We start from the raw sequence: 26,084 nt of genomic DNA, 5'->3' as shown, positions 1-26,084 counted from the left end.
GAGATTTAAAAACCTTATCTAAACGTTTAGATTTAGTATCAAGAGGACCAGAATCCTCAATTTCTAATGCAATTAGGACTTCTTTAAGTAAAGAACGAATAAATTCCATTTTGAATAAATATGAAGATTTATCAGCATCAACCTCTGAGACAGAATCCTCTGAACCAGAAGAACCACTATCAGAATCAGAATGATGATGTTCATTTAAAAATTCATCTGAACAATGAGAAGTTTTAAAAGACTTTTTATGTTTACTAGAAGGAGGAATAACAGACATAGCCTTCATAATGGATTTAGAAACAAAATCTCTTATGTTATCAGGAACACTCTGAGTATTAGATGTTGACGGAACAGCAACAGGTAATGGAACTTTACTAAAGGAAATAGTATCTGTATTAACAAGTTTGTCATGACATTCAATACAAACAACAGCTGGAGGAACAGCTACCAAAAGTTTACAGCAGATACACTTAGCTTTGGCAGCTCCAGCACCAGGCAGCGATTTTCCAGAAGTATCTTCTGACTCAGTTGCAACGTGGGACATCTTGCAATATGTAATAGAAAAAACAACATATAAAGCAAAATTAATCAAATTCCTTAAATGACAGTTTCAGGAATGGGAAAAAATGCCAGTGAACAAGCTTCTAGCAACCAGAAGCAATAAATAATGAGACTAAAATAATGTGGAGACGAAAGTGACGCCCATATTTTTTTAGCGCCAAATAAGACGCCCACATTATTTGGCGCCTAAATGCTTTTGGCGCCAAAAATGACGCCACATCCGGAACGCCGACACTTTTGGCGCAAAAGAACGTCAAAAATGACACAACTTCTGGCGACACGTATGACGCCGGAAACAGAAAAAAATTTTGAGCCAAAAAAGTCCGCGCCAAGAATGACGCAATAAAATGAAGCATTTTCAGCCCCCGCGAGCCTAACAGCCCACAGGAAAAAAGTCAAATTTTAAGGTAAGAAAAAAATGATTGATTCAAATGCATTATCCCAAATATGAAACTGACTGTCTGAAAATAAGGAATGTTGAACATCCTGAGTCAAGGCAAATAAATGTTTGAATACATATATTTAGAACTTTATAAAAAAGTGCCCAACCATAGCTTAGAGTGTCACAGAAAATAAGACTTACTTACCCCAGGACACTCATCTACATGTTGTAGAAAGCCAAACCAGTACTGAAATGAAAATCAGTAGAGGTAATGGTATATATATAAGAGTATATCGTCGATCTGAAAAGGGAGGTAAGAGATGAATCTCTACGACCGATAACAGAGAACCTATGAAATAGACCCCGTAGAAGGAGATCATTGAATTCAAATAGGCAATACTCTCCTCACATCCCTCTGACATTCACTGCACGCTGAGAGGAAAACCGGGCTCCAACCTGCTGCGGAGCGCATATCAACGTAGAATCTAGCACAAACTTACTTCACCACCTCCATAGGAGGCAAAGTTTGTAAAACTGATTTGTGGGTGTGGTGAGGGGTGTATTTGTAGGCATTTTGAGGTTTGGAAAACTTTGCCCCTCCTGGTAGGAATGTATATCCCATACGTCACTAGCTCATGGACTCTTGCTAATTACATGAAAGAAATTAGCCTTGTTTTTGGCCTTGAATGGCCTATCTTGTGGAAGGGCATGGCCCTTGCCTCCAGTGATATCTGAAATAATTTCTTTCAGCTCTGGGCCGAAAAGGGTTTTCCCCTTGAAGGGAATGTTTAACAGTTTCGTCTTGGACGACACATCCGCCGACCACGATTTGAGCCAAAGTGCTCGTCGCTAATTTAGCTGATTGGAGCGCAGCATCAGTGATAAAAGAATTAGCCAGTTTTAAATCGTGAATTCTATCCATGACCTCATCGTATGAAGTCTCTCTCTGGAGCGATTCCTCCAGAGCCTCGAACCAAAAGGCAGCTGCAGTAGTTACAGGAATAATGCAGGCGATTGGTTGAAGCAGAAAACCTTGCTGAACAAAAATTTTCTTTAGCAAGCCCTCCAATTTTTTATCCATAGGATCTTTGAAAGCACAACTGTCCTCTATTGGTATAGTTGTACGCTTAGCCAATGTTGAAACAGCCCCCTCTACCTCAGGGACCGTCTGCCACGCGTCCCTCCTGGGGTCATTTATGGGGAACATTTTCTTAAAGATAGATGGGGGAACAAAGGGTACACCTGGTCTCTCCCACTCCTTAGTCACAACACAATTTTTCAGGGACCACCATGGGGTCACAATCGTCTAGCGTAGCCAAAACCTCCTTAAGCAGTACGCGGAGGTGTTCCAGCTTAAATTTAAACGCTAAGGAATCTGACTCTGCCTGCTGAGAAACTTTCCCTGTGTCAGAAATTTCTCCCTCAGACAGCCCTTCCCTCACTGCTACCTCTGAGTTTTGTGAGGGTGCTACAGATACATTATCCAAAGCTTCAGATGGCTCATCCTCTATGTTTAAAACTGAGCTATCGCGCTTTCTTGGAAAAACTGGCAGTTTGGATAAAAAAGCTGCAAGGGAATTATCCATTACTGCCGCTAATTGCTGTAAGGTAACAGGGGGCAATGTGCTAGAGGTACTAGGCATCGCTTGCCCGGGCGTAACTGGCGTAGACACGTGGGGGGAGGAAGGAGGACTATCCTCATTACCCTCCGTTAAAGAATAATCTTGGGCAGCATTTTGTATTGTCACTGGATGATCTTTAAAATGTTTAGATGTTTGTGCACACTTTAAACATAAGTGTAAAGGGGGTATTGCCATGGCTTTTGAACATAAAGAACAAGGTCTATCTGAAGACTCAGACATGTTTGACAGACTCAGAAAACACTAAAAGTTTGAAAAAAATACTTTTTGAAAAAACGTTACTGTCTCTTTAAATAATAAAAAGGCACACACTTTTTACCAAATCATCAAAAAACATCCGATCTTAATGAAATTTTCACCACATGATCCTCATGCCTTGAAATGATTGCACACAAGTTTTCAAATCGTTTAACCCCTTAATGCCCAAACCGGAGCAAAATGAGTAAAAAAACAGTTTAACCCACTACAGTACTCTGCCACAGTCTTTGCCGTGGCTTTACCTTCCTTTAGGGTTATTTGCAGGAGTAAATGAAGCCTCTCTGAAGTCCTCCTGTACTCTCAAGGCTCTGCACATGAAGCTGCGTGGAGCTGTGTTCCAAACTAACTGCGCAATTGAGGCGCGAAAATGAGGCCTCCTCCTTCTCACTCTAGAGATATGGGGCCTTTCTGAGTCAAAATAGCTGTCTATTACAATGCCAGGCGTAAAAATACCCCAAAAAGTGTTTGCAAACGCTTAAAAACGTTGAATCACATCAGATACTCTAATAAAGGAATCGATTAGCCCATTAAGTGTCTGTCAGTATTAAGCCCTTAAGTGAAGCCCTCTTTCTATACTGTGTCTGAGAAAATGGCTTACCTCCCTCATGGGATATCTGTCAGTTTTCTAGCACTACCAGGTCTTGTTAGAAAATATGACTGAAACATACCTCAAGCAGAATAAGCCTGCAACTGTTCCCCCCAACTGAAGTTCTCCTGTACTCAACAGTCCTGCGTAGGAACAGCAATGGATTTTAGTTACAACATGCTAAAATCTTTTTCCTCTCAGCAGAATCTTCATCACTTTCTGCTGCAGAGTAAATAGTACAAACCGGCACTATTTTAAAATAACAAACTCTTGATTGAAGAAATAAAACCACAAATCTAACACCACATACTCTTTACCATCCCCGTGGAGATGCTACTAGTTAGAGCGGCAAAGAGAATGACTGGGGGGGCGGAGCCTGAGGGGAGCTATATGGACAGCTTTGCTGTGTGCTCTCTTTGCCATTTCCTGTAGGGAATGAGAATATCCCACAAGTAAGGATGAATCCGTGGACTGAATACACCAAGTAAGAGAAAGCAATACTTTTTTTTATATAGAGCACATTTAAGGAGTACACTTAAAGGATGTATTTAAAGAAACAGGCCCCAATCAAAATCTTTGTTAAGACCTTTCGGAACTAGGGCTTCTAACTGATGTATCCAGAACATCTCTCTGGCCTTCAAAAGATGTTCTCTGTCCCCTCCCCTCCTAGGTTTAACGATCTGTTCTATAATTTGAAATCTCAGCTGGCTAATGTTATGACCCATAGAGAGGAAGTGAGAAGAAACTGGTGCTTCTTTATTTTTGCATCTAATGTTTGATTTATGTTCCGTTATCCTCTCTGTAACCTCTCTAGAGGTCTTGTCTATATAAATAAGTCCACATGGACACTTAATTATGTAAATAACAAATGTAGACCTACATGTTAGATAGTCCTTTATATGAAATTTCCTTCCATTCATTGGATGATAAAAATACTCACCTCTAATCATGGAACTGCAATGACTGCAATTCAAGCAAGGATAGCAACAAGTTTTTGCTCGGTCTATAGTTCTCAAAACACTTTTCTCCCACTGCCTATATCAGTATGTACTAACATATCCTTGATGCTTTTATTTCTCCTGTAAACTACCATGGGTTCTTTTTTAAATTAATCTACCTGGAGATTACACTCCCTAAATATATGCCAGTGTTTCTTTAATATTTGTGTGATCTTGTGGCTCAATCTCTTATACTGTGTCACAAATATTATATTATCCTTCTCTTGTCCTGTTAGACTAATTCTCATTGGTTACCACATTTAATTGTTCTGTGATTAATTTAACTGTATAGCCTCTGGTAGTGATGTCGCGAATAGTTCGCCGGCGAACATAGCTTGTTCGTGTTCGCCGCGGCGGGCGAACATATGCGATGTTCGATCCACCCCCTATTCGTCATCATTGAGTAAAACTTTGACCCTGTACCTCAGTCAGAAGACACATTCCAGCCAATCAGCAGCAGACCCTCCTACCTCCTGGACAGCATCCATTTTAGATTCATTCGGAAGCTGCATTCTTAGTGAGAGGAGGGACAGTGTAGCTGCTGCTGATTTAATAGGGAAATCGATAGCTAGGCTAGTGTATTCAGTGTCCACTACAGTCCTGAAGGACTCATCTGATCTCTGCTGTAAGGACAGCACCCCAAAAAGCCCTTTTTAGGGCTAGAACATCAGTCTGCTTTTTTTTTTTCCTGTGTAATCTAATTGCCGTTGCCTGCCAGCGTGTGTGTCAGGCTCACAGCGTATACTGTGCCCACTTGCCCAGTGCCACCACTCATATCTGGTGTAACAGTAGTGTACATTTAAAAAAAAAAAAAAAACACTATTTTGACTGTGAAATAATAGCAGTCAGTTTCCTCCAGTGTCACATTAGTGCAACTCATATCTGGTGTAACAGTAGTGTACATTAACCCCTTAATGACCACAGCACTTTTCCATTTTCTGTCCGTTTGGGACCAGGGCTATTTTTACATTTCTGCGGTGTTTGTGTTTAGCTGTAATTTTCCTCTTACTCGTTTACTGTACCCACACATATTATATACGATTTTTCTCGCCATTAAATGGACTTTCTAAAGATACCATTATTTTCATGATATCCTATAATTTATTATAATTTTTTTTTTATAAAATATGAGGAAAAAATGGAAAAAAAAACACACTTTTTCTAACTTTGACCCCCAAAATCTGTTACTCATCTACAACCACCAAAAAACACCCATGCTAAATAGTTTCTAAATTTTGTCCTGAGTTTAGAAATACCCAATGTTTACATGTTCTTTGCTTTTTTTGCAAGTTATAGGGCCATAAATACAAGTAGCACTTTGCTATTTCCAAACCATTTTTTTTTCAAAATTAGCGCTAGTTACATTGGAACACTGATATCTGTCAGGAATCCCCGAATAGCCATTGACATGTACATATATATTTTTTTAGAAGACATCCCAAAGTATTGATCTAGGCCCATTTTGGTATATTTCATGCCACCATTTCACCACCAAATGCGATCAAATAAAAAACATTGTTCACTTTTTTCACAAATTTTTTCACAAACTTTAGGTTTCTCACTGAAATTATTTACAAATAGCTTGTGCAATTATGGCATAAATGGTTGTACATTTTTCTCTGGGATCCCCTTTGTTCAGAAATAGCAGACATATATGGCTTTGACGTTGCTTTTTGATAATTAGAAGGCCGCTAAATGCCACTGCGCACCACACATGTATTATGTCCAGCAGTAAAGGGGTTAATTAGGGAGCATGTAGGGAGCTTTTTGGGGTAATTTTAGCTGTAGTGTAGTAGACAACCCAAAGGATTGATCTAGGCCCATCTTGGTATATTTCATGCCACCATTTCACCGCCAAATGCGATCAAATAAAAAAAAAAGTTACATTTTTCCAAATTTTAGGTTTCTCACTGAAATCATTTACAAACATTTTGTGCAATTATGGCACAAATGGTTGTAAATGCTTCTCTGGGATCCCCTTTTTTTAGAAATAGCAGACATATATGGCTTTGGCATTGCTTTTTGGTAATTAGAAGGCCGCTAAATGCCGCTGCGCACCACACGTGTATTATGCTCAGCAGTGCAGGGGTTAATTAGGGACCTTGTAGGGTTAATTTTAGCTTTAGTGTAGTAGACAACCCCAAGTATTGATCTAGGCCCATTTTGGTATATTTCATGCCACCATTTCACCGCTAAATGTGATCAAATTAAAAAAAATAATCAACTTTTTCACAAACTTTAGGTTTCTCACTGAAATTATTTACAAACAGCTTGTGCAATTATGGCACAAATGGTTGTAAATGCTTCTCTGGAATCCCCTTTGTTCAGAAATAGCAGACATATATGGCTTTGGCGTTGCTTTTTGGTAGTTAGAAGGCCAGTAAATGCAACACATGAATTATGCCCAGCAGTGAAGGGGTTAATTAGGTAGCTTGTAGGGAGCTTGCAGGGTTAATTTTAGCTTTAGTGTAGAGATCAGCTTCCCACCTGACACATCAGACCCCCTGATCCCTCCCAAAGAGCTCTCTTCCCTCCCCCACCCCACAATTGTCCCCGCCATCTTAAGTACTGGCAGAAAGTCTGCCAGTACTGAAATAAAAAGGTATTTTTTTTATATATATCTATATATATTGTTAGCATATTTACATATGCTGTTGTGTAGGATCCCCCCCCCTTAGCCTCCAACCTCCCTGATCCCCCCCCAACCCTCCCCCTCTGCCTTATTGGGGGCCATATTGCAAATAAAATGTGTTTTTTTTTAATTTCATTTTTCTGTAGTGTAGTTTCTCCCCCCCCCCCCCAAGACCAATTCCCCACCCGCTCCCAGATCACTTAGATTTCCAAGTACTAAATATTTTGCACCCCTTTCTCCCACTTATAAAAATTTTTTTTTGCTGTAGTGTAGCGGTTCCCATCCACTCCCTCCCCGTGCACGCCCGTGCGCGCGCATGTCACTGTGAAGCGGGTGTAACCCTTACATTACCTGATCGATACATCATACCTGATGTTTTAAAGCACGTTATTCCAAACAATTTAGGAATGTTAGGTGATTTATGCCCTTTATGGATTAAAACCAGACTCTGCATCAACTATGTAATTTTCCATGGGAGTTTTGCCATGGATCCCCCTCCGGCATGCCACAGTCCAGGTGTTAGTGCCCTTGAAACAACTTTTCCTTCACTATTGTGGCCAGAAGGAGTCCCTGTGGGTTTTAAAATTCGTCTGCCTATTGAAGTCTATGGCGGTTCGCCCGTTCGCAAACATTTATGGAAGTTCGCAAACCCAAATTTTTATTTTCGCGACATCACTATTTGCCATTTCTTCTAGCCTGTGTTTGCATCTATTCTCCTCGGTCACTATACGCTCTTTCCCTAGTAAATTGGTTTTTTTTGGAATTGCTTTAAACACGTTTTCTGGGTGACAGCTGCCATACTTTAGTAGATTATTTTTATCAGTACGTTTAGAATATAGGTCTGTCTTCAAAAACCCATTTTCAACATCTACATATGTGTCTAGATATTGCATACCTGTTTCGCTCATATTTATTGTGAATTATAGACCCCTTACTGATTCATTCAATTCTTGTACAAATGTCAAAAGACTTTCCACACACATCTATGTACCTCCACCAGGAGGCACCATAGAGTTGGAAAAGCCTATGGGGATACACAAAGTGTTCCTCAAAACTATTCATGAAAAAGTTTGAGTATGTGGGGGCGACGTTGGAGCCCATAGCCGTCCCGTTTCGGTAAAAAAATAAGAATCCATAAACAGAAAATAATTTTGATGCAGTATTATAGTTAGCAAGTCTATCAAAATGTCTCCTTCTCTATGTTCAATCTCTATCAGTTCTTAATAGATTCTCAACTGCTGCAATGCAACTAGTGTGTTAAAACAAGGTGTAAAGTCTAGACACTAAAACGAATAAAATGCATTTATCACCAACATAGCCCAGGTCTTTCAACTGTAATAAAAATGTCTTTGTATCTTTCACAAAAGAAGTAAATTTCTTTATAAGGGCTGTAGAACTTTATCTAAAAAAAAAATAAAAAAATGACAATTTGTGAAAATACAGACCCAATACCTGCTGTTTTCCCACTTTCCAAGAGCTACTAAAGAAGCTGCACCCAGGCGGTAAATCGCCAGAGCAGGCTAACAATGTTATTGAGCCAGTTCGTTCCTGTGAGTGTGCTTGTGTGTATATATATATATATGCCAAGCGAATAACACTCCTCAGCCAAAAAGAGAGGTAGTCAGATTTCTGACCCTTGCGCTTCCCAGAAAAAACAACAAAGAAGACTGGCGAAAATCCTTAGTCGCCTGCAAATAATACTTCAACGCACAAACCACATCCAGGTAGTGCAACCAATGCTCCTTAAGAGAAGAAGGATTAGGACACAAAGAAGGAACAAAGATTTCTTGATTAATATTCCTATCCGAAACCACTTTAGGAAGGTAACCTAAGGCACTACGCAGGACCCCCTTTTAGAATTAAAAATAAGGTATGGAGCTTCACACTGCAATGCTGAAAGCTCCGAAACTCAGAAGAAATGGAAACCAAAAATAAAACCTTCCAGAATAACATCTTAATATCCAAAGAATGCATAGGCTCAAATGGAGCCTGTTGAAGAACTCCAAGGAGGAGTAACAAACTTAAAGGGACACTGAACCCAATTTTTTTCTTGTGCGATTCACATAGAGCATGCAATTGTAAGCAACTTTCTAATTTACTCCTATTCTCAAATTTTCTTCAATCTTGGTATCTTTATTTGAAAAGCAAGAATGTAAGTTTAGATGCCGGCCCATTTTTGGTGAACAAGCTGGGTTGTTCTTGCTGATTGGTGGATTAATTTAACCAACCAATAAACAAGTGCTATCCAGGGTTCTGAACTAAACTAGTTTAGATACCTTCTTTTTCAAATAAAGATAGCAAGAGAACAAAGAAAAAATTATAATAGGAGTAAATTAGAAAGTTGCTTAAAATTCCATGCTCTATCTGAATCATGAAAGAAAAAAACTTGGGTTCAGTGTCCCTTTAAATATAGGCCAGATTCTAACCAGGGTCTGACAAAAAGATTGAACATCTGGCACATCCGCCAGACGTTCCTGAAGAAAAGACAAAAGGAATCCTAACTCTACTCCAAGAGAACCCTCTGGATTCACACCAATACAGATATTTACGCCATATAGTAAAATCATAGTTTCAATAACGGACTCAGAAAAGCCACGCTTAGATAATATCAAGCGTTCAATCTCCAAGCAGTCAGCTTCAAAGAAATGAGATTTGGATGAAGGAAGGGCCCCTGAAGTAGAAGTTCCTTCCTTAATGGCAGTCTCCAAGGTGGAAGAGATGAAATCTCCACCAGATCTGCATACCAGATTCTGCGAGGCCACGCCGGAGCAATGAGAATCACAGACGCCCTCTCCTGTCTCCCGTGGAAGGAGAGCGAATGGTGGAAAAACATACGCTAGACTAAAATTCCAAGGAACTGCCAGAGCATCTATCAGTACAGCCTGAGGGTCCCTTGACTTCGACCCATACCTTGGAAGCTTGGCATTCTGACAAGATGCCATGAGATCCAGCTCCAGCTGTCCCCACTTGAGGATCAAGCTGAAAAACACCTCCGGATGGAGTTCCCACTCCCCCAGATGAAAGGTCTGTCTGCTCATAAAATCTGCTTCCCAATTGTCCACCCCTGGAATATGGATCGCAGACCGACAGCAGTTGTGAGCCTCCGCCCACAGAATAATCTTGGCTACCTCTGTCATGGCCAAGGAACTCTGAGTTCCTCCCTGATGATTGATATAAGCCACTGAGGTTATAATGTCCGACTGGAACCTTATAAACTGGGCTAAAGCTAACTGAGGCCAGGCTAGAAGAGCATTGAAGATTGCCCTCAGTTCTAGGATATGTATGGGAAGACCCGATTTCTCCCGAGTCCATAGACCATGAGCCTTTAACGAGCCCCAGACAGCTCCCCATCCCAGCAGACTGGCATCCAAGGTCACAATCACCCAGGAAGGTCTGCAAAAACAAGTTCCCTGAGAGAGATGATCCTGAGACAACCACCACAGAACAGAGTCCCTTGACGCCTAATCCAGATCCATTCTCGGATACAGATCCACATAATCCCTGTTCCATTGACTGAACATGCATAACTGCAGAGGCCTGAGATGGAACCGAGCAAACTGTATAATGTCCATAGCCGACACCATCATACCAATGACCTCCATACACTGAGCCACTGACGGCTGAAGAGAGGAATAAAGGGTAAGACAAGAATTGAAAATCTTTGTTTTTCTGGCCTCTGTCAGAAAAATCTTCATTGATCAAGAATCTATGATTGTTCCCAAGAACACCACCCTTGTAGCTGGAATCAAGGAACTTTATCCCAAATTCACCTTCCATCCGTGAGAACGCAGAAAAGAAAACTACCCTTGTAGCTGGTACCAGGGAACTCTTTTCCAAATGTACCTTCCAACCATGGGAAAGAAGACAAGATCTCTGTGTGAGATTTTGCTAGTTGAAAAGATGGCACCTGCACTAAAATGTCGCCACAGCAATTCCCGAGAACGAATCACTGCCAAAAGAGCCCCCACAGAACCTTTGAGAAAATTATGGGAGTTGTAGGAAGACCAAATGGAAGAGCCACAAACTGAAAAGGATTGTCCAGAAAGGCAAATCTCAGAAATTTGTGATGATCTCTGTGAATGGGAACAAGAAGGTACGCATCCTTCAGGTCTATTGTCGTCATGAACTGACCCTCTTGTACTGAAGAAAGAATGGACCGGATGGTCTCCATCATGAAAGACGGTACTCTGAGAAATTTGTTTAGACACTTTTGATCTATAATCGGTCGTAAAGTTGCCTCTTTTTTGTGAACCACAAACAGATTGGAGTAGAACCCCAGAACCTGAACTGCAACAATCACTCCCAGGAAGGAAAGATCCTGCACACATTAAATAAACGCATCTTTTTATTTGGTCTGCAGATAATCTTGAGAGGTGGAACTAACTTGTAACCCTGAGATACTATGTCCACAGCCCAAGGATCTGGGACATCTCATATCCATGCCTGATAAAACTGAGCAAGTAAGCCCCCCACTTGATCCAATCCTGGATCAGGGGCAACCCCTTTATGCTGACTTAGACTCAGTTGCGGCTTCTTAGATTGCTTCCCCTTGTTCCAAGACTGACTGGGTTTCCAAGAAGGTTTAGACTGTTCCTGCTTGGTAGAGGACAGGGAAGACTTACTTCTGAAATTACTCTGACGTCCTTTCGGTCTATTCTTATCTTGTGGTAGAAATGATCCTTTACCACCTGTGATAGCGGAAATAATTTCTGCCAAACAAGGTCTTACCCTTGTAGGGGATCACCAAAAGTTTAGACTTGGATGAAACATCCCCATACCAAGATTTCAGCCATAATGCTCTACGGGCCAATATGGCGAAACCAGATATTTTGGCTCCTAACTTAATGACCTGTAAGGAAGCGCCAGTAATAAAGAAATTGGCTATCCTACCCTGGATCTCTTCCAAAGGAGTCTCTGCTTGAAGAGACTCAGATAATGCATCAAACCAGTAGGCTGCAGCACTAGTCACAGTAGCAATACACACTGCAGGTTGCCATTGGAGGCCTTGATGAATATACATCTTTTTCAAGTAAGCTTTCAGCTTCTTGTCCATTGGATACTTTAAAGAGCAACTATCCTCTATAGGAATAGTAGTTCTCTTAGCCAGAATAGAAATCGTCCCTTCCACCTTGGGCACCGTCTGCCACAACTCCTTAATGGTGTAAGCCACCGGAAACATTTTTTTTAAAAACGGGGAAGGAGAAAAATTAATCCCAGGCTTCTCCCATTCCCGAGTAATCTCCGTAGCATGGTCTGGCACCGAGGAGGGAATATCAAAGTATCTATTTAATTTACTAGATTTCTTAGGATTGACAATGACAGCAGTATCGGAGTCTTCAAGAGTAGCCAAAACCTCCTTTAGCCGGAACTGGATCAGAAACCTTACAATTTGATTCTTTAAATGTTCCTCTTGCGTCTTCCCTGAAGCATGGGAATGGCAGCTAACGCCTCAGATACCGCAGAGGATACCTGGGTGGCAATTTCTGCTTGCAAAAAAACAGTTAAGGCTTGGGGCATTTGAGGAGAAGGCTGCGGCATAGCCTGAGCAGCATCAACCTGAGAGAGTGGTGGCTCAGCATCAAAAAGTCTATCTTTAAACATTCATGTCCTCTCAATACAAGAACAAAAATGCAAAGGAGGTTCAACTTGGTTATTCATACAAAGCTCAACGCTTGCATGCAACAGAAGGCACTCTCTCTAAGTCCATATTGCAACTAAACAAACAGAAAAGAATTTTAACAATATATATCAGAATGGCAAGAAATATGGATTCAAATAAGCCTGCTAATACCTCCTTCACAATGTAGGATGTATGCAGAACACCTGTACACCTCAGCGCTATTACTGAGGTGCCTACCTACCCCCTCTGCACTCCAGAGAAAACAGACTTAATTCAGCTTCCTAGATCGCAGGAGCCTCAGAAGCTGAAGGAGCTCAAATAAAATGATCCGTTAGAAGCTGCGCCATCAATCTATAAAAAAAGGTGCACTTTGAAAACTGGAATAAAAGCCATAGAAAAAAGGATCCGCCTCTCTTCCTGTCAGAGGCGGTCCTGCCGGCTATAAACATAATATCGATCGGAAAACATATTTCGTTTTGACATAGAATACACCAATCACTAAAAAACATACTGAGCCACTTTAAACACTTACAATGCCTGCTCCCTGCCATAAGCAATCCTGCTTGTATCACAGGAATTAAATCCCTCAGTGCAGCTCCTTCTGTTTAGTGCCAGCGTTTTTAACTTACCTGCATCTCTGGCTGCCCGGCAGGACGACAGCTCACCTGGCATGAGAGGAAGCCAATCCTCACAGAGACCTGTGAAAATAAGAAAGGACAGAGTAAACCTACTCTGGCTTTCTACATAAGGGTAGCAAATTGTTAAGAAATCGCAGTGAGGCCCCCCATAGAAGTTCCTAACTGCTTAAAAGCTACCACTGCCCTACTGAAGAGACTGATGTGGAGTACAGCTAAACACTTTACAGAGGAAAGATGAGAGCAAACCTACTCTGGCTTTAAAATAATAAACTATTGATTGAAGCAAATCTTATTCAGACACCAAAACTTCACCTCCTCCTTGCACCGAAGGCAAAGAGAATGACTGGGGATTGTGGGAAGGGGAGTGATATTTAAAGGGACAGTCAAGTCCAAAAAAACCTTTCATGTTTCAAATAGGGCATGTAATTTTAAACACCTTTCCAATTTACTTTTATCACCAATTTTGCTTTGTTCTCTTGGTATTCTTAGTTGAAAGCTAAACCTAGGAGGTTCATATGTTAATTTCTTAAACCGTGAAGGCTGTCTCACCACTAGAGGGCATTAGTTCACATGTTTCATATAGATAACATTGAGCTCATGCACATGAATTTACCATGGAGACAGCTCTGATTGGTTAAAAATGCAAGTCTGTCAAAAAAAACTGAAATAAGGGGGCAGTCTGCTGAGGCTTAGATACAAGGTAATTACAGAGGTAAAACATGTATAATTATAACTGTGTTGGTTATGCAAAACTGGGGAATTGGTAATTAAGGGATTATCTATCTTTTAAAACAAAACAAAAAAATTCTGGTGTTGACTGTCCCTTTAACAGCTTTTACTGTGGTGCTCAATAGTAATTGAGGACGCAGTAGACTCACCATATCTTAGGATATATATATATATATATATATATATATATATATATATACACACACACACACACATTTATATAAACAAATCTATATATTTATATACATATTTTTATTTTGCTGGCCAACTCCGCACAAATTTCCACCAGTGCTGCGCTAGGTGGTTTGCGTGTCTGACGGCATGAGAACGAGGCTTCCAGGCAATGTGAATGTGAGGTCGCGTTCACACTGCTCCTAACTTGCAATACTAGCGCACATTTACATGGTTGGTATTACTGAGTGGAGCACAAATATTGCGATTGCGAAAACGCAATATTGCACTCCACTCGTAATCTAGGCCTTAAAGTGCAGCTGAAATATGTGGCATAATGGTGTATAACGTGTACAGCCATTTGCCCCATTCATATGACACCTGACCTTTGATCAAGGCAAGAGACAGTATGCTAAAGAGAAAAGAAAAACAAATAGTATTATGAGATGGATTTACTCACAAACTCACTGGTTTCAGGCCGATTTCTTTAAAGTTTAGCAAACAAGGAGTAACTGAACAGCCTAGCAAACACTATCAATACACAAAACTAACTGCTAGATTTCTGGACACAGCTTTCTTTATTATTTCCAGATGTTTTTTTTTTCCAGTCAGCCTAAGTTTAGAGACCTCTGGTGACAAAGAAAAGAACTGCGGCCCCATAAATAAGCAGCTATAAAATCATTCTGTACTAGAATAGTGTCAGGGTTCCTTAAAGGGACATAAAACCCCAAAATTTTATTTCATGATACAGATGGGGCATACAATTTTGAACAACTTTCCAAATTACTTCTTTTATCACATTTTATTCGTACCCTTGTTATCCTTTGTTGAAAAAGCAGGGATATAAGCTCAGGAGGGTGCACGTGTCAGCAGCACTATACGGCAGGAGTCTTGCAACAATGTTATACATTAGTAGGAGCAATAGATGGCAGCACTATTCGTTGTCATGTAGTGCTACCTAACTATGTATCTCTTCAACAAAGAACATCACAAGAACAAAGCAAATTTGATAATAGAAGTATACTGGAAACTAGTTTAAAATTGTATGCTCTATCTGAATAATGAGGGAAAATGTGTGTTTCATGTTCCTTTAAAAGGAGGGGCTAGTTGCAATGGCGACACCTGCATGCCTGTAGAGAGATGAGCATGCCTCTAGCCACCACCAAAATCCCCTCAAATAAAACACAAGCCAGAAGAACAGTGCAACATCCTTTATTAAATGGCTTGTCCTAAACATAAACCATATAACATTTCCAGCCATCTACAAGGAACAATATGGATGAAAAGCCTCTTCATAAAGCTTTCCAGAATATAAGATGTATCCATCAGATTGCCCATTGCTCAATAACACTTTACTCAAATGAGAAGTCACCAATCTAACCCATAGGCCAGCCCACCTAGTACTAAACAAGCATAATAGTTGAAACAAACTGTTTAAAGGGACAGTCTACTCCAGAATTTTTTTGTTTACAAAGATAGATGATCCCTTTATTAGCCATTGCCCAGTTTTGCATAACCAATAAATATTAATATTTAATAATATTTATTAAGTATATTAATATATAATATTTGTATATTTAATAATATATTAAGTATATAAATATACTTTGTACCTCTGATTTCCTTGTATCCAAGCCTCTGCAGACTGCCCCCTTATTTCAGTTCTTTTGACAGACAAGCAGTTTAGCTAATCAATACTGACTCCTAGATAACGCCAAAGGTGTGAGCACAATGTTTTCTATATCGCACTCATGAACTAAAGCCCTGACTAGACTGTCCCTTTAACACACTCACTACTCTCTGTTCAAAACACACTAGAAGTCAGCGGCTTTATCACAAAACACAATAGAACATCTACTTAACTTGAAATGCAGGTTGGATTACACCCTCATCCCTTGTAGGCCCTTCCTTTACCACACAGCTTTGTGGGCAGCACATACAGGTATACCCCACTCATACAGCGGGTTAGGGACCGGAGCCCCGCTGTAAAGTGAAAACCACCTTAAAGTGAAACAAGGCAGTTTTAGCTTTCTTTCCACTTGCCAGTGTGTTTAAAAACTTGAAAACATGTTTGAACTAGCATATATTAGGGGTGCAATAGTACTACGTTTAGTTTAACACTAGCACAGCACAGAATTCAATAAATACTGTACTTGTAAAATAGTGACAATTACTGTAGTAAAATTTGCCAAACTATAGCACTGAGACACAGATTGCACTGTAAAGCTGTAAACAGAGTGAACTGCGCATAACAAAATGGTGCCAGTCACTTTTCTCGCAAACTCACAATGATTACAGCACTATTTCATAATCCTTGGAGGTTGAACTTCAGCTCCACAAAGCGCTGTATTAGCGAATCGCTGTAAAGTGAAGCGCTGTAAAGTGAGGTATACCTGTACATTAGCCGTTTCATCTCTGCATCATGTACCCAAGATACATGGCATTTTGTATAATATTTCAACTGTATTTAATATAGTTTACTATGTAATACAAAATGGGATATAATCTTACCGAGAATCTTTTTAAACAACTTGAACAGAATTTACATAACTTCAGTATTTTATTAAATTTATTTTAATACTTTATGGGAAATATCAATAAATGTTGCTATGTTTTTTTCTTTTGACATCTGCATTTATAGATAGCAGAGGCCCTGAATAATATCCATAAACTTCACAGCAAAGACTAATTTAAGGGACTGAATGGATATTACACTGTTGTAGGCCTTAAAGTTAAGGACACCCTGCAGGCACAAGGTTCTTGACATTACAGTCTGTTTTATCATTAAAAACTGAAGGAGCCTTTCAGATCCACCCAAATTTCATTGAGGTCATCTATCAATGGTAAGGAATCCAGTCAGATTTTTCTCTGAAGCTTTACTTGTCATGAAAAAACAAAAACAAAACAAAAAAACCCGAACATTTAAGAAATATTAAGGGCAGCTCAAAATATTGTGGTTCCTGGGTCCAAGACTGAGATGACACCACAACAACTCTCCATCCATTACAACCTAAACCTACCTATAGTCAGCAGATTTAAATTCCCATGAGAGCATGCTGATACCCAGGTGACAGACTCCATAAAGTTTTAGCAAGCACTATTAGCTGAAATATGTTATCCCTATGTACCATCCCTGATTAAATGCTTATTATACGTGATATTACAAACGTTTTGTATTGCAAGGGGCACACTGAAGCACTATTTTTTGTATGGGTGTATGTTGGAAACCACAATTTTAGTTATCAGCCAGAATAGTATATCATTTAATACTTTTTGGCATTTTACCTTCAATAATACTAAGACAATGGTAAAGGTTTAAGTTAGGACTGGTACTTTTAAAATATCCTTTCTAAAGATGTAATACTGTTGCAGTACCTGCGCGTAGTCCAGAGTGTCAACTCATACCCAATTGTTCTGTGGGCTGCAGATTTTATAAAATGTTCTCATCATGCCGTTTGAGTAATTTGAGCAAATAACTTTATTTAGAAGTGAGCTTCCATGAAAGAAAATTCAATTAGCAGGAATGCCCAAAAAAGTGGTTTATAGGAATTATGTTTAAAACAATTCTGTTCCTTTCTTCTTACAGTTCAAATCTAAACAAGCTACCTGTTTGGCCAGCAAGTTACTCGGAAGCTCCTCTCTGGCAAGTGAATTAATTTAGGCTAACAGTTACATGAACCTTTCTGCATTAGCTGTAGGCTACACTTGGATTTGCTGAAAAAGCTGCTGCCAATTTCTATGCAGGTTGATGTTCCATATGTTTTGTTTTATTTGTCTTGTCTGCAGAAAGATATATGCTGACACAATGGTGAGGACTATAAAGAGCAGAATATTAAACAAAAACATCATAAAACACTTTCTTTTTTTTTTTTTATTTCTTTTTTTTTTATTTCCAATCTGCCATGATGAAAAACAAAAAGTTTTCAAAGTAAGAATCTGGGGCACTTACTATAAAGTAGGTTTTGATCACTGCAGTATTTATACATTATGCACAAAAATTGATGCAGTATTAAAAATACTCTACTATAATTTTGACTTATGAACTATTTTATGCGTTGTGTGTTTAAATGTATATATTGCAATGACAGTATTTAATAATATATCATATTGACCATTACTTACAGTAAAACCATTTAGAAATTATTTTTTGAGATGCCTGCTACATTTTTAATCCACTGTTATAGCCTCAACTTGGAAAAAACTGGTCTACCTTCCAAGAGAAATATGCTTTAATTAAAAATGTCCCCACTTTAACACGTGAAAAAAAAATCTGAACTGCTAAACCATTCATTACAACATATCAGCATTATTTTTAAAAAAAAAACAGAAAACCAAACATGCTTTTTTTAAATTTAAATTAAATTGGCCTTTAATTATTTATGCCTAATATTGTATTTAAACAAGGGGATGTGGTCACCTTTTATGATAAATGCAATATAGTTATTCATTGTGCAGTAAGGCAGAAAACTAGTTCAGCCGTAACTCTGCTAATTTACTAGCAGCACTTTGTGTAGACATTTCAGTACTTGTGTGTTTGCGTAAACCAAATAATATATAAAATAGATTTTTGTTTGTACTTGCTAACTGCACATCACCATTATAAAATAACTGCAAGAACTGAATATTCACATTTAGCAAATTCCCTTTACTATCTCCAAGATTGTTTCCCATTAAACATGGTCAGAGTAAGCAGATATATTTACTAAGAGGTGCCAAGTATTCAGACATTTTGCAGCCCATTCAATGGGAGGAGAGCTTCTGTTCTTTGTAATTAGCACCATTTAGTAAATCTAAAATGACAGTCCTGTTAGAAGACAAATCACTTCTTCTTCTTCTTGCTTTTCTTGCCACCGTCACCTTGTTGCACATTTTGGTCACCTCCGCCTGCTTTCTGCGTCCTAGTCTTTAATTTCGGAATCATTTCTGCCGCGTGAAGCATTACTGCTTTTCCTTAAATGCAAAAAAAAATTAATAAAATGATATGACAGTGAGAATGGTGAATTTTTTTTTTTTTAATCATAATCGGCATCAAGAACAGCCTACTACAGATTTGACTCAGTGGGATATATAATTCCTCTGTATAAAAATGGGACTTCGAGTGTAGAGTGACTAAAGCTTGCCATCAGCCAGGTTACTTGGGTATGCTTTTTCATAGGAAGTTGACGAACTTCCTGAAGTTTAGACTTTTGTCCAGGCATTAGTTAGAATTAGGCCAGTTGTGAAACCTATTTCTCTACCCTGTATTTTATCTAATCTAGTTCTCTCTGTATTACAAGGACCTCCTTATGAACCAATTCATTCCATTATATCTACTGTTATCTTGTAGAGAACTTTTCCTATTAGCAATCTCTTCAGAAAGGAGAGTTTCTGAGTTGTCAACCTTCTCTTGTGATTCTCCATTTCTAATTATCCACAAGGATCCGGCTGTACTATGTACTAAAAATGATTTTCTTCCTAAGGTAGTTTCTATGGAAAATACCAACCAAGAAATTGCTGTTCCTTCATTGTGTTGAGATCCTGCTAACTCGAAGGAGAGGCTATTACATAATCTTGATGTAGCCAGGGCTTTGAAATTCTCTCTCAAAGCTACTAAAGATTTCAGACAAACTTCTAATTTGTTTGTTCACTACTGGGGATAAAAAACAAACAAAAAACAAAAAACACACATCTTTGTAGCAGTTTTGCAAAGCTGCAACAATGTCTTCTCTGCATACATTTTGCAAATGTTATCGCTTTAATGTTTTTGTTTCTATGCAAGCAGCTTTTGGCAGGAAAGTCCTTCAGGCCGCAGTTTTGGCTAATTAGGAACAGTCAGAAAAATTGTCCAACCCTTTCCGTAACAGACCATTTGCTTGGTTATAAATCCCATATGTTTTGGAGGGCTGTGGCCCATCATTTTAGGGAAAAAAACAAAAATGTATGCTTACCTGTTAAATTCTTATTTTCTTTTTTTGGAATGATGATGGTCCACAGGCCCCGCCCATTTAAAATTTTGGGTGACTGTTCTAATGACACCTCTACAGACCCTGCTTTATCTTTCCTACCAATAGGTTTCCTATTCTCTACTCGGCTATATGTTAAACTAAGAGAGAGATGGGTTCTTGACAACCTCCTACTTCCTACTGATGGAAACTATATCCCATACATTATTGAGGACTGACTGTGGGCCATCATCATTCTGAAAGAAAATCAGGTAAGCATAACTTTTGTTTTTAAGCACTAAGAAACCTCATCAGGCATTATGTCAAATAGATATATTTCTAGTAACTCAGATTGATCACATTATTAAAAAGATGAAGGGAGGGAGCAAATCAGGTCACCTAAATGGAAGGCACCACGGCTTGCAAAACCTTTCTCCCAAAAATAGCCTCAGAAGAAGCAAAAGTATCAAACTTGTAAAATTTGGTAAAAGTGTGCAGTGAAGACCAAGTCGCTGCCCTACATATCTGATCAACAGAAGCCTCGTTCTTGAAGGCCCATGTGGAAGCCACAGCCCTAGTGGAATGAGCTGTGATTCTTTCGGGAGGCTGCCGTCCGGCAGTCTCATAAGCCAATCTGATGATGCTTTTAATCCAAAAAGAGAGAGAGGTAGAAGTTGCTTTTTGCCCTCTCCTTTTACCGGAATAAACAACAAACAAGGAAGATGTTTGTCTAAAATCCTTTGTAGCATCTAAATAGAATTTTAGAGCGCGAACAACATCCAAATTGTGCAACAAACGTTCCTTCTTTGAAACTGGTTTCGGACACAGAGAAGGTACGATAATCTCCTGGTTAATGTTTTTATTAGAAACAACTTTTGGAAGAAAACCAGGTTTAGTACGTAAAACCACCTTATCTGCATGGAACACCAGATAAGGAGGAGAACACTGCAGAGCAGATAATTCTGAAACTCTTCTAGCAGAAGAAATTGCAACTAAAAACAAAACTTTCCAAGATAATATCTTAATATCAACGGAATGCAAGGGTTCAAACGGAACCCCCTGAAGAACTGAAAGAACTAAATTGAGACTCCAAGGAGGAGTCAAAGGTTTGTAAACAGGCTTAATTCTAACCAGAGCCTGAACAAAGGCTTGAACATCTGGCACAGCGGCCAGCTTTTTGTGAAGTAACACAGACAAGGCAGAAATCTGTCCCTTCAGGGAACTTGCAGATAGTCCTTTGTCCAATCCTTCTTGAAGGAAGGATAGAATCCTAGGAATCTTAACCTTGTCCCAAGGGAATCCTTTAGATTCACACCAACAGATATATTTTTTCCAAATTTTGTGGTAAATCTTTCTAGTTACAGGCTTTCTGGCCTGAACAAGAGTATCGATAACAGAATCTGAGAACCCTCGCTTCGATAAGATCAAGCGTTCAATCTCCAAGCAGTCAGCTGGAGTGAAACCAGATTCGGATGTTCGAACGGACCCTGAACAAGAAGGTCTCGTCTCAAAGGTAGCTTCCAAGGTGGAGCCGATGACATATTCACCAGATCTGCATACCAAGTCCTGCGTGCCACGCAGGAGCTATCAAGATCACCGACGCCCTCTCCTGATTGATCCTGGCTACCAGCCTGGGGATGAGAGGAACGGCGGGAACACATAAGCTAGTTTGAAGGTCCAAGGTGCTACTAGTGCATCCACTAGAGCCGCCTTGGGATCCCTGGATCTGGACCCGTAGCAAGGAACTTTGAAGTTCTGACGAGAGGCCATCAGATCCATGTCTGGAATGCCCCACAGCTGAGTGACTTGGGCAAAGATTTCCGGATGGAGTTCCCACTCCCCCGGCAATGTCTGACGACTCAGAAAATCCGCTTCCCAATTTTCCACTCCTGGGATGTGGATAGCAGACAGGTGGCAGGAGTGAGACTCCGCCCATAGAATGATTTTGGTCACTTCTTCCATCGCCAGGGAACTCCTTGTTCCCCCCTGATGGTTGATGTACGCAACAGTTGTCATGTTGTCTGATTGAAACCGTATGAACTTGGCCCTCGCTAGCTGAGGCCAAGCCTTGAGAGCATTGAATATCGCTCTCAGTTCCAGAATATTTATCGGTAACAGAGATTCTTCCCGAGACCAAAGACCCTGAGCTTTCAGGGATCCCCAGACCGCGCCCCAGCCCATCAGACTGGCGTCGGTCGTGACAATGACCCACTCTGGTCTGCGGAATGTCATCCCTCGTGACAGGTTGTCCAGGGACAGCCACCAACGGAGTGAGTCTCTGGTCCTCTGATTTACTTGTATCTTCGAGACAAGTCTGTATAGTCCCCATTCCACTGACTGAGCATGCACAGTTGTAATGGTCTTAGATGAATGCGCGCAAAAGGAACTATGTCCATTGCCGCTACCATCAACCCGATCACTTCCATGCACTGAGCTATGGAAGGAAGAGGAACGGAATGAAGTATCCGACAAGAGTCTAGAAGTTTTGTTTTTCTGGCCTCTGTCAGAAAAATCCTCATTTCTAAGGAGTCTATTATTGTTCCCAGAAGGGAACCCTTGTTGACGGAGATAGAGAACTCTTTTCCACGTTCACTTTCCATCCGTGAGATCTGAGAAAGGCCAGGACAATGTCCGTGTGAGCCTTTGCTTGAGGAAGGGACGACGCTTGAATTAGAATGTCGTCCAAGTAAGGTACTACAGCAATGCCCCTTGGTCTTAGCACAGCTAGAAGGGACCCTAGTACCTTTGTGAAAATCCTTGGAGCAGTGGCTAATCCGAAAGGAAGCGCCACGAACTGGTAATGTTTGTCCAGGAATGCGAACCTCAGGAACCGATGATGTTCCTTGTGGATAGGAATATGTAGATACGCATCCTTTAAATCCACCGTGGTCATGAATTGACCTTCCTGGATGGAAGGAAGAATAGTTCGAATGGTTTCCATCTTGAACGATGGAACCTTGAGAAACTTGTTTAAGATCTTGAGATCTAAGATTGGTCTGAACGTTCCCTCTTTTTTGGGAACTATGAAACAGATTGGAGTAGAACCCTATCCCTTGTTCTCTTAATGGAACAGGATGAATCACTCCCATTTTTAACAGGTCTTCTACACAATGTAAGAATGCCTGTCTTTTTATATGGTCTGAAGACAACTGAGACCTGTGGAACCTCCCCCTGGGGAAGTCCCTTGAATTCCAGAAGATAACCTTGGGAGACTATTTCTAGCGCCCAAGGATCCAGAACATCTCTTGCCCAAGCCTGAGCGAAGAGAGAGATCTGCCCCCCACCAGATCCGGTCCCGGATCGGGGGCCAACATTTCATGCTGTCTTGGTAGCAGTGGCAGGTTTCTTGGCCTGCTTACCCTTGTTCCAGCCTTGCATTGGTCTCCAAGCTGGCTTGGCTTCTGCCACCCGCTTGGGTATAGGAAAAAGCTTCTGGAGCCCCGGCACCTCTAGGAACTTGTCCATTTTACATAGTTTCTCTGGGATGACCAACTTGTCACAATCATCCAGAGTGGATAATACCTCCTTAAGCAGAATGCGGAGATGTTCCAACTTAAATTTAAATGCAATCACATCAGGTTCAGCTTGTTGAGAAATGTTCCCTGAATCAGTAATTTCTCCCTCAGACAAAACCTCCCTGGCCCCATCAGACTGGGTTGTGGGGCCCTTCAGAAATATTGTTATCAGCGTCGTCATGCTCTTCAGTATCTAAAAACAGAGCAGTCGCGCTTACGCTGATAAGGGTTCATTTTGGCTAAAATGTTTTTGACAGAATTATCCATTACAGCCGTTAATTGTTGCATAGTAAGGAGTATTGGCGCGCTAGATGTACTAGGGGCCTCCTGAGTGGGCAAGACTCGTGTAGACGAAGGAGGGAATGATGCAGTACCATGCTTACTCCCCTCACTTGAGGAATCATCTTGGGCATCATTGTCATTGTCACATAAATCACATTTATTTAAATGAATAGGAATTCTGGCTTCCCCACATTCAGAACACAGTCTATCTGGTAGTTCAGACATGTTAAACAGGCATAAACTTGATAACAAAGTACAAAAAACGTTTTAAAATAAACCGTTACTGTCACTTTAAATTTTAAACTGAACACACTTTATTACTGCGCAATTGCGAAAAAAACATGAAGGAATTGTTCAAAATTCACCAAATTTTCACCACAGTGTCTTAAAGCCTTAAAAGTATTGCACACCAAATTTGGAAGCTTTAACCCTTAAAATAACGGAACCGGAGCCGTTTTGAACTTTAACCCCTTTACAGTCCCTGGTATCTGCTTTGCTGAGACCCAACCAAGCCCCAAGGGGAATACGATACCAAATGACGCCTTCAGAAAGTCTTTTCTAAGTATCAGAGCTCCTCTCACATGCGACTGCATGCCATGCCTCTCAAAAACAAGTGCGCAACACCGGCGCGAAAATGAGGCTCTGCCTATGCTTTGGGAAAGCCCCTAAAGAATAAGGTGTCTAAAACAGTGCCTGCCGATATTATTATATCAAAATACCCAGATAAAATGATTCCTCAAGGCTAAATATGTGTTAATAATGAATCGATTTAGCCCAGAAAAAGTCCACAGTCTTAATAAGCCCTTTTTGAAGCCCTTATTTACGATCGTAATAAACATGGCTTACCGGATCCCATAGGGAAAATGACAGCTTCCAGCATTACATCGTCTTGTTAGAATGTGTCATACCTCAAGCAGCAAAAGTCTGCACACTGTTCCCCCAACTGAAGTTAATTGCTCTCAACAGTCCTGTGTGGAACAGCCATGGATTTTAGTGACGGTTGCTAAAATCATTTTCCTCATACAAACAGAAATCTTCATCTCTTTCTGTTTCTGATAAATAGTACATACCAGCAATGTACATTGAGATGTATTTTCAGTTTCTAGCTTTTGATTGATGAATACATATGTATATGTAAGTCAGTGTCTTTACTGCGTAGTACACATTTAATTTATGAATAAATTTGTACTGGTCCTGCAGATTATATATATATATATACATATATATATATATACATATATATATATATATATATATATATATATATATATATATATATATATATATATATATATATATATATATATATATATAGAGTAGTGACATCATAAAAAAATCATATCTTACTGGTGGCGAACTGAGGCAGACATGGGCTGCCATCTTCATTCTTCAACTGCACACGTACTCTGCCCCTATACTGCACATCGCGGTTCCACTCACGAGTGTACATTTTATTCTGGTGAATAGAAGAACATTTAAAAGACCAGTAAACACAGTAGATTTGCATAATCAACAAATACATGATAACAAGACAATAAAATAGCATTTACTCTGAATTTCAAATGAGTAGTAGATTTTTTTCTAACAAATTTCAAAGTTATGTATATTTCCACTCCCCCTGTACCATGTGATAGCAATCAGCCAATCACAAATGCATATACGTATAGTCTGAATTCTTGCACATGCTCAGTAGGAGCTGGCGACTCAAAGTGTAAATATAAAAAAGACTGCACATTTTTTTTTAATGGAAGTGAATTGGAAAGTTGTTTAAAATTACATGCTGTATCTGAATCATGAAAAACAGAATTTATGCTTACCTGATAAATTACTTTCTCTTGCGGTGTATCCAGTCCACGGATTCATCCATTACTTGTGGGATATTCTCATTCCCTACAGGAAGTGGCAAAGAGCACACAGCAGAGCTGTCCATATAGCTCCCCCTCTAGCTCCAACCCCCAGTCATTCGAGCAAAGGTTAGGAAGAAAAAGGAGAAACCATAGGGTGCAGTGGTGACTAGTTTAAATGAAACAATATTTTACCTGACTTAAATGCCAGGGCGGGCCGTGGACTGGATACACCGCAAGAGAAAGTAATTTATCAGGTAAACATAAATTCTGTTTTCTCTTGCAAGGTGTATCCAGTCCATGGATT

At 39.9% G+C, this 26,084-nt stretch overlaps 1 protein-coding gene across 1 annotated transcript in view; it reads right to left on the bottom strand.

The window, feature by feature from the left end:
- Positions 1 to 15,411: 15,411 nt before the first annotated feature.
- SRP19 (signal recognition particle 19) overlaps positions 15,412 to 26,084 on the bottom strand; it is a 59,851-nt gene continuing 49,178 nt past the window's right edge. The window contains exons 4-5 of the mRNA XM_053701543.1: positions 25,281 to 25,389; positions 15,412 to 19,165 (exon numbers count right to left, since the gene is read on the bottom strand). Coding sequence (XP_053557518.1) covers positions 19,035 to 19,165; positions 25,281 to 25,389 — 240 coding nt within the window. The 3' untranslated portion in view covers positions 15,412 to 19,034. The remainder of the gene's footprint in view (positions 19,166 to 25,280; positions 25,390 to 26,084) is intronic.

This window comes from Bombina bombina, chromosome 2 (genome assembly GCF_027579735.1).
Source record: "Bombina bombina isolate aBomBom1 chromosome 2, aBomBom1.pri, whole genome shotgun sequence".
Taxonomy (NCBI): domain Eukaryota; kingdom Metazoa; phylum Chordata; class Amphibia; order Anura; family Bombinatoridae; genus Bombina; species Bombina bombina.
The sequence above is the reverse complement of the archived record's forward strand: the minus strand, read 5'-3'. Positions and strand labels throughout refer to the sequence as shown.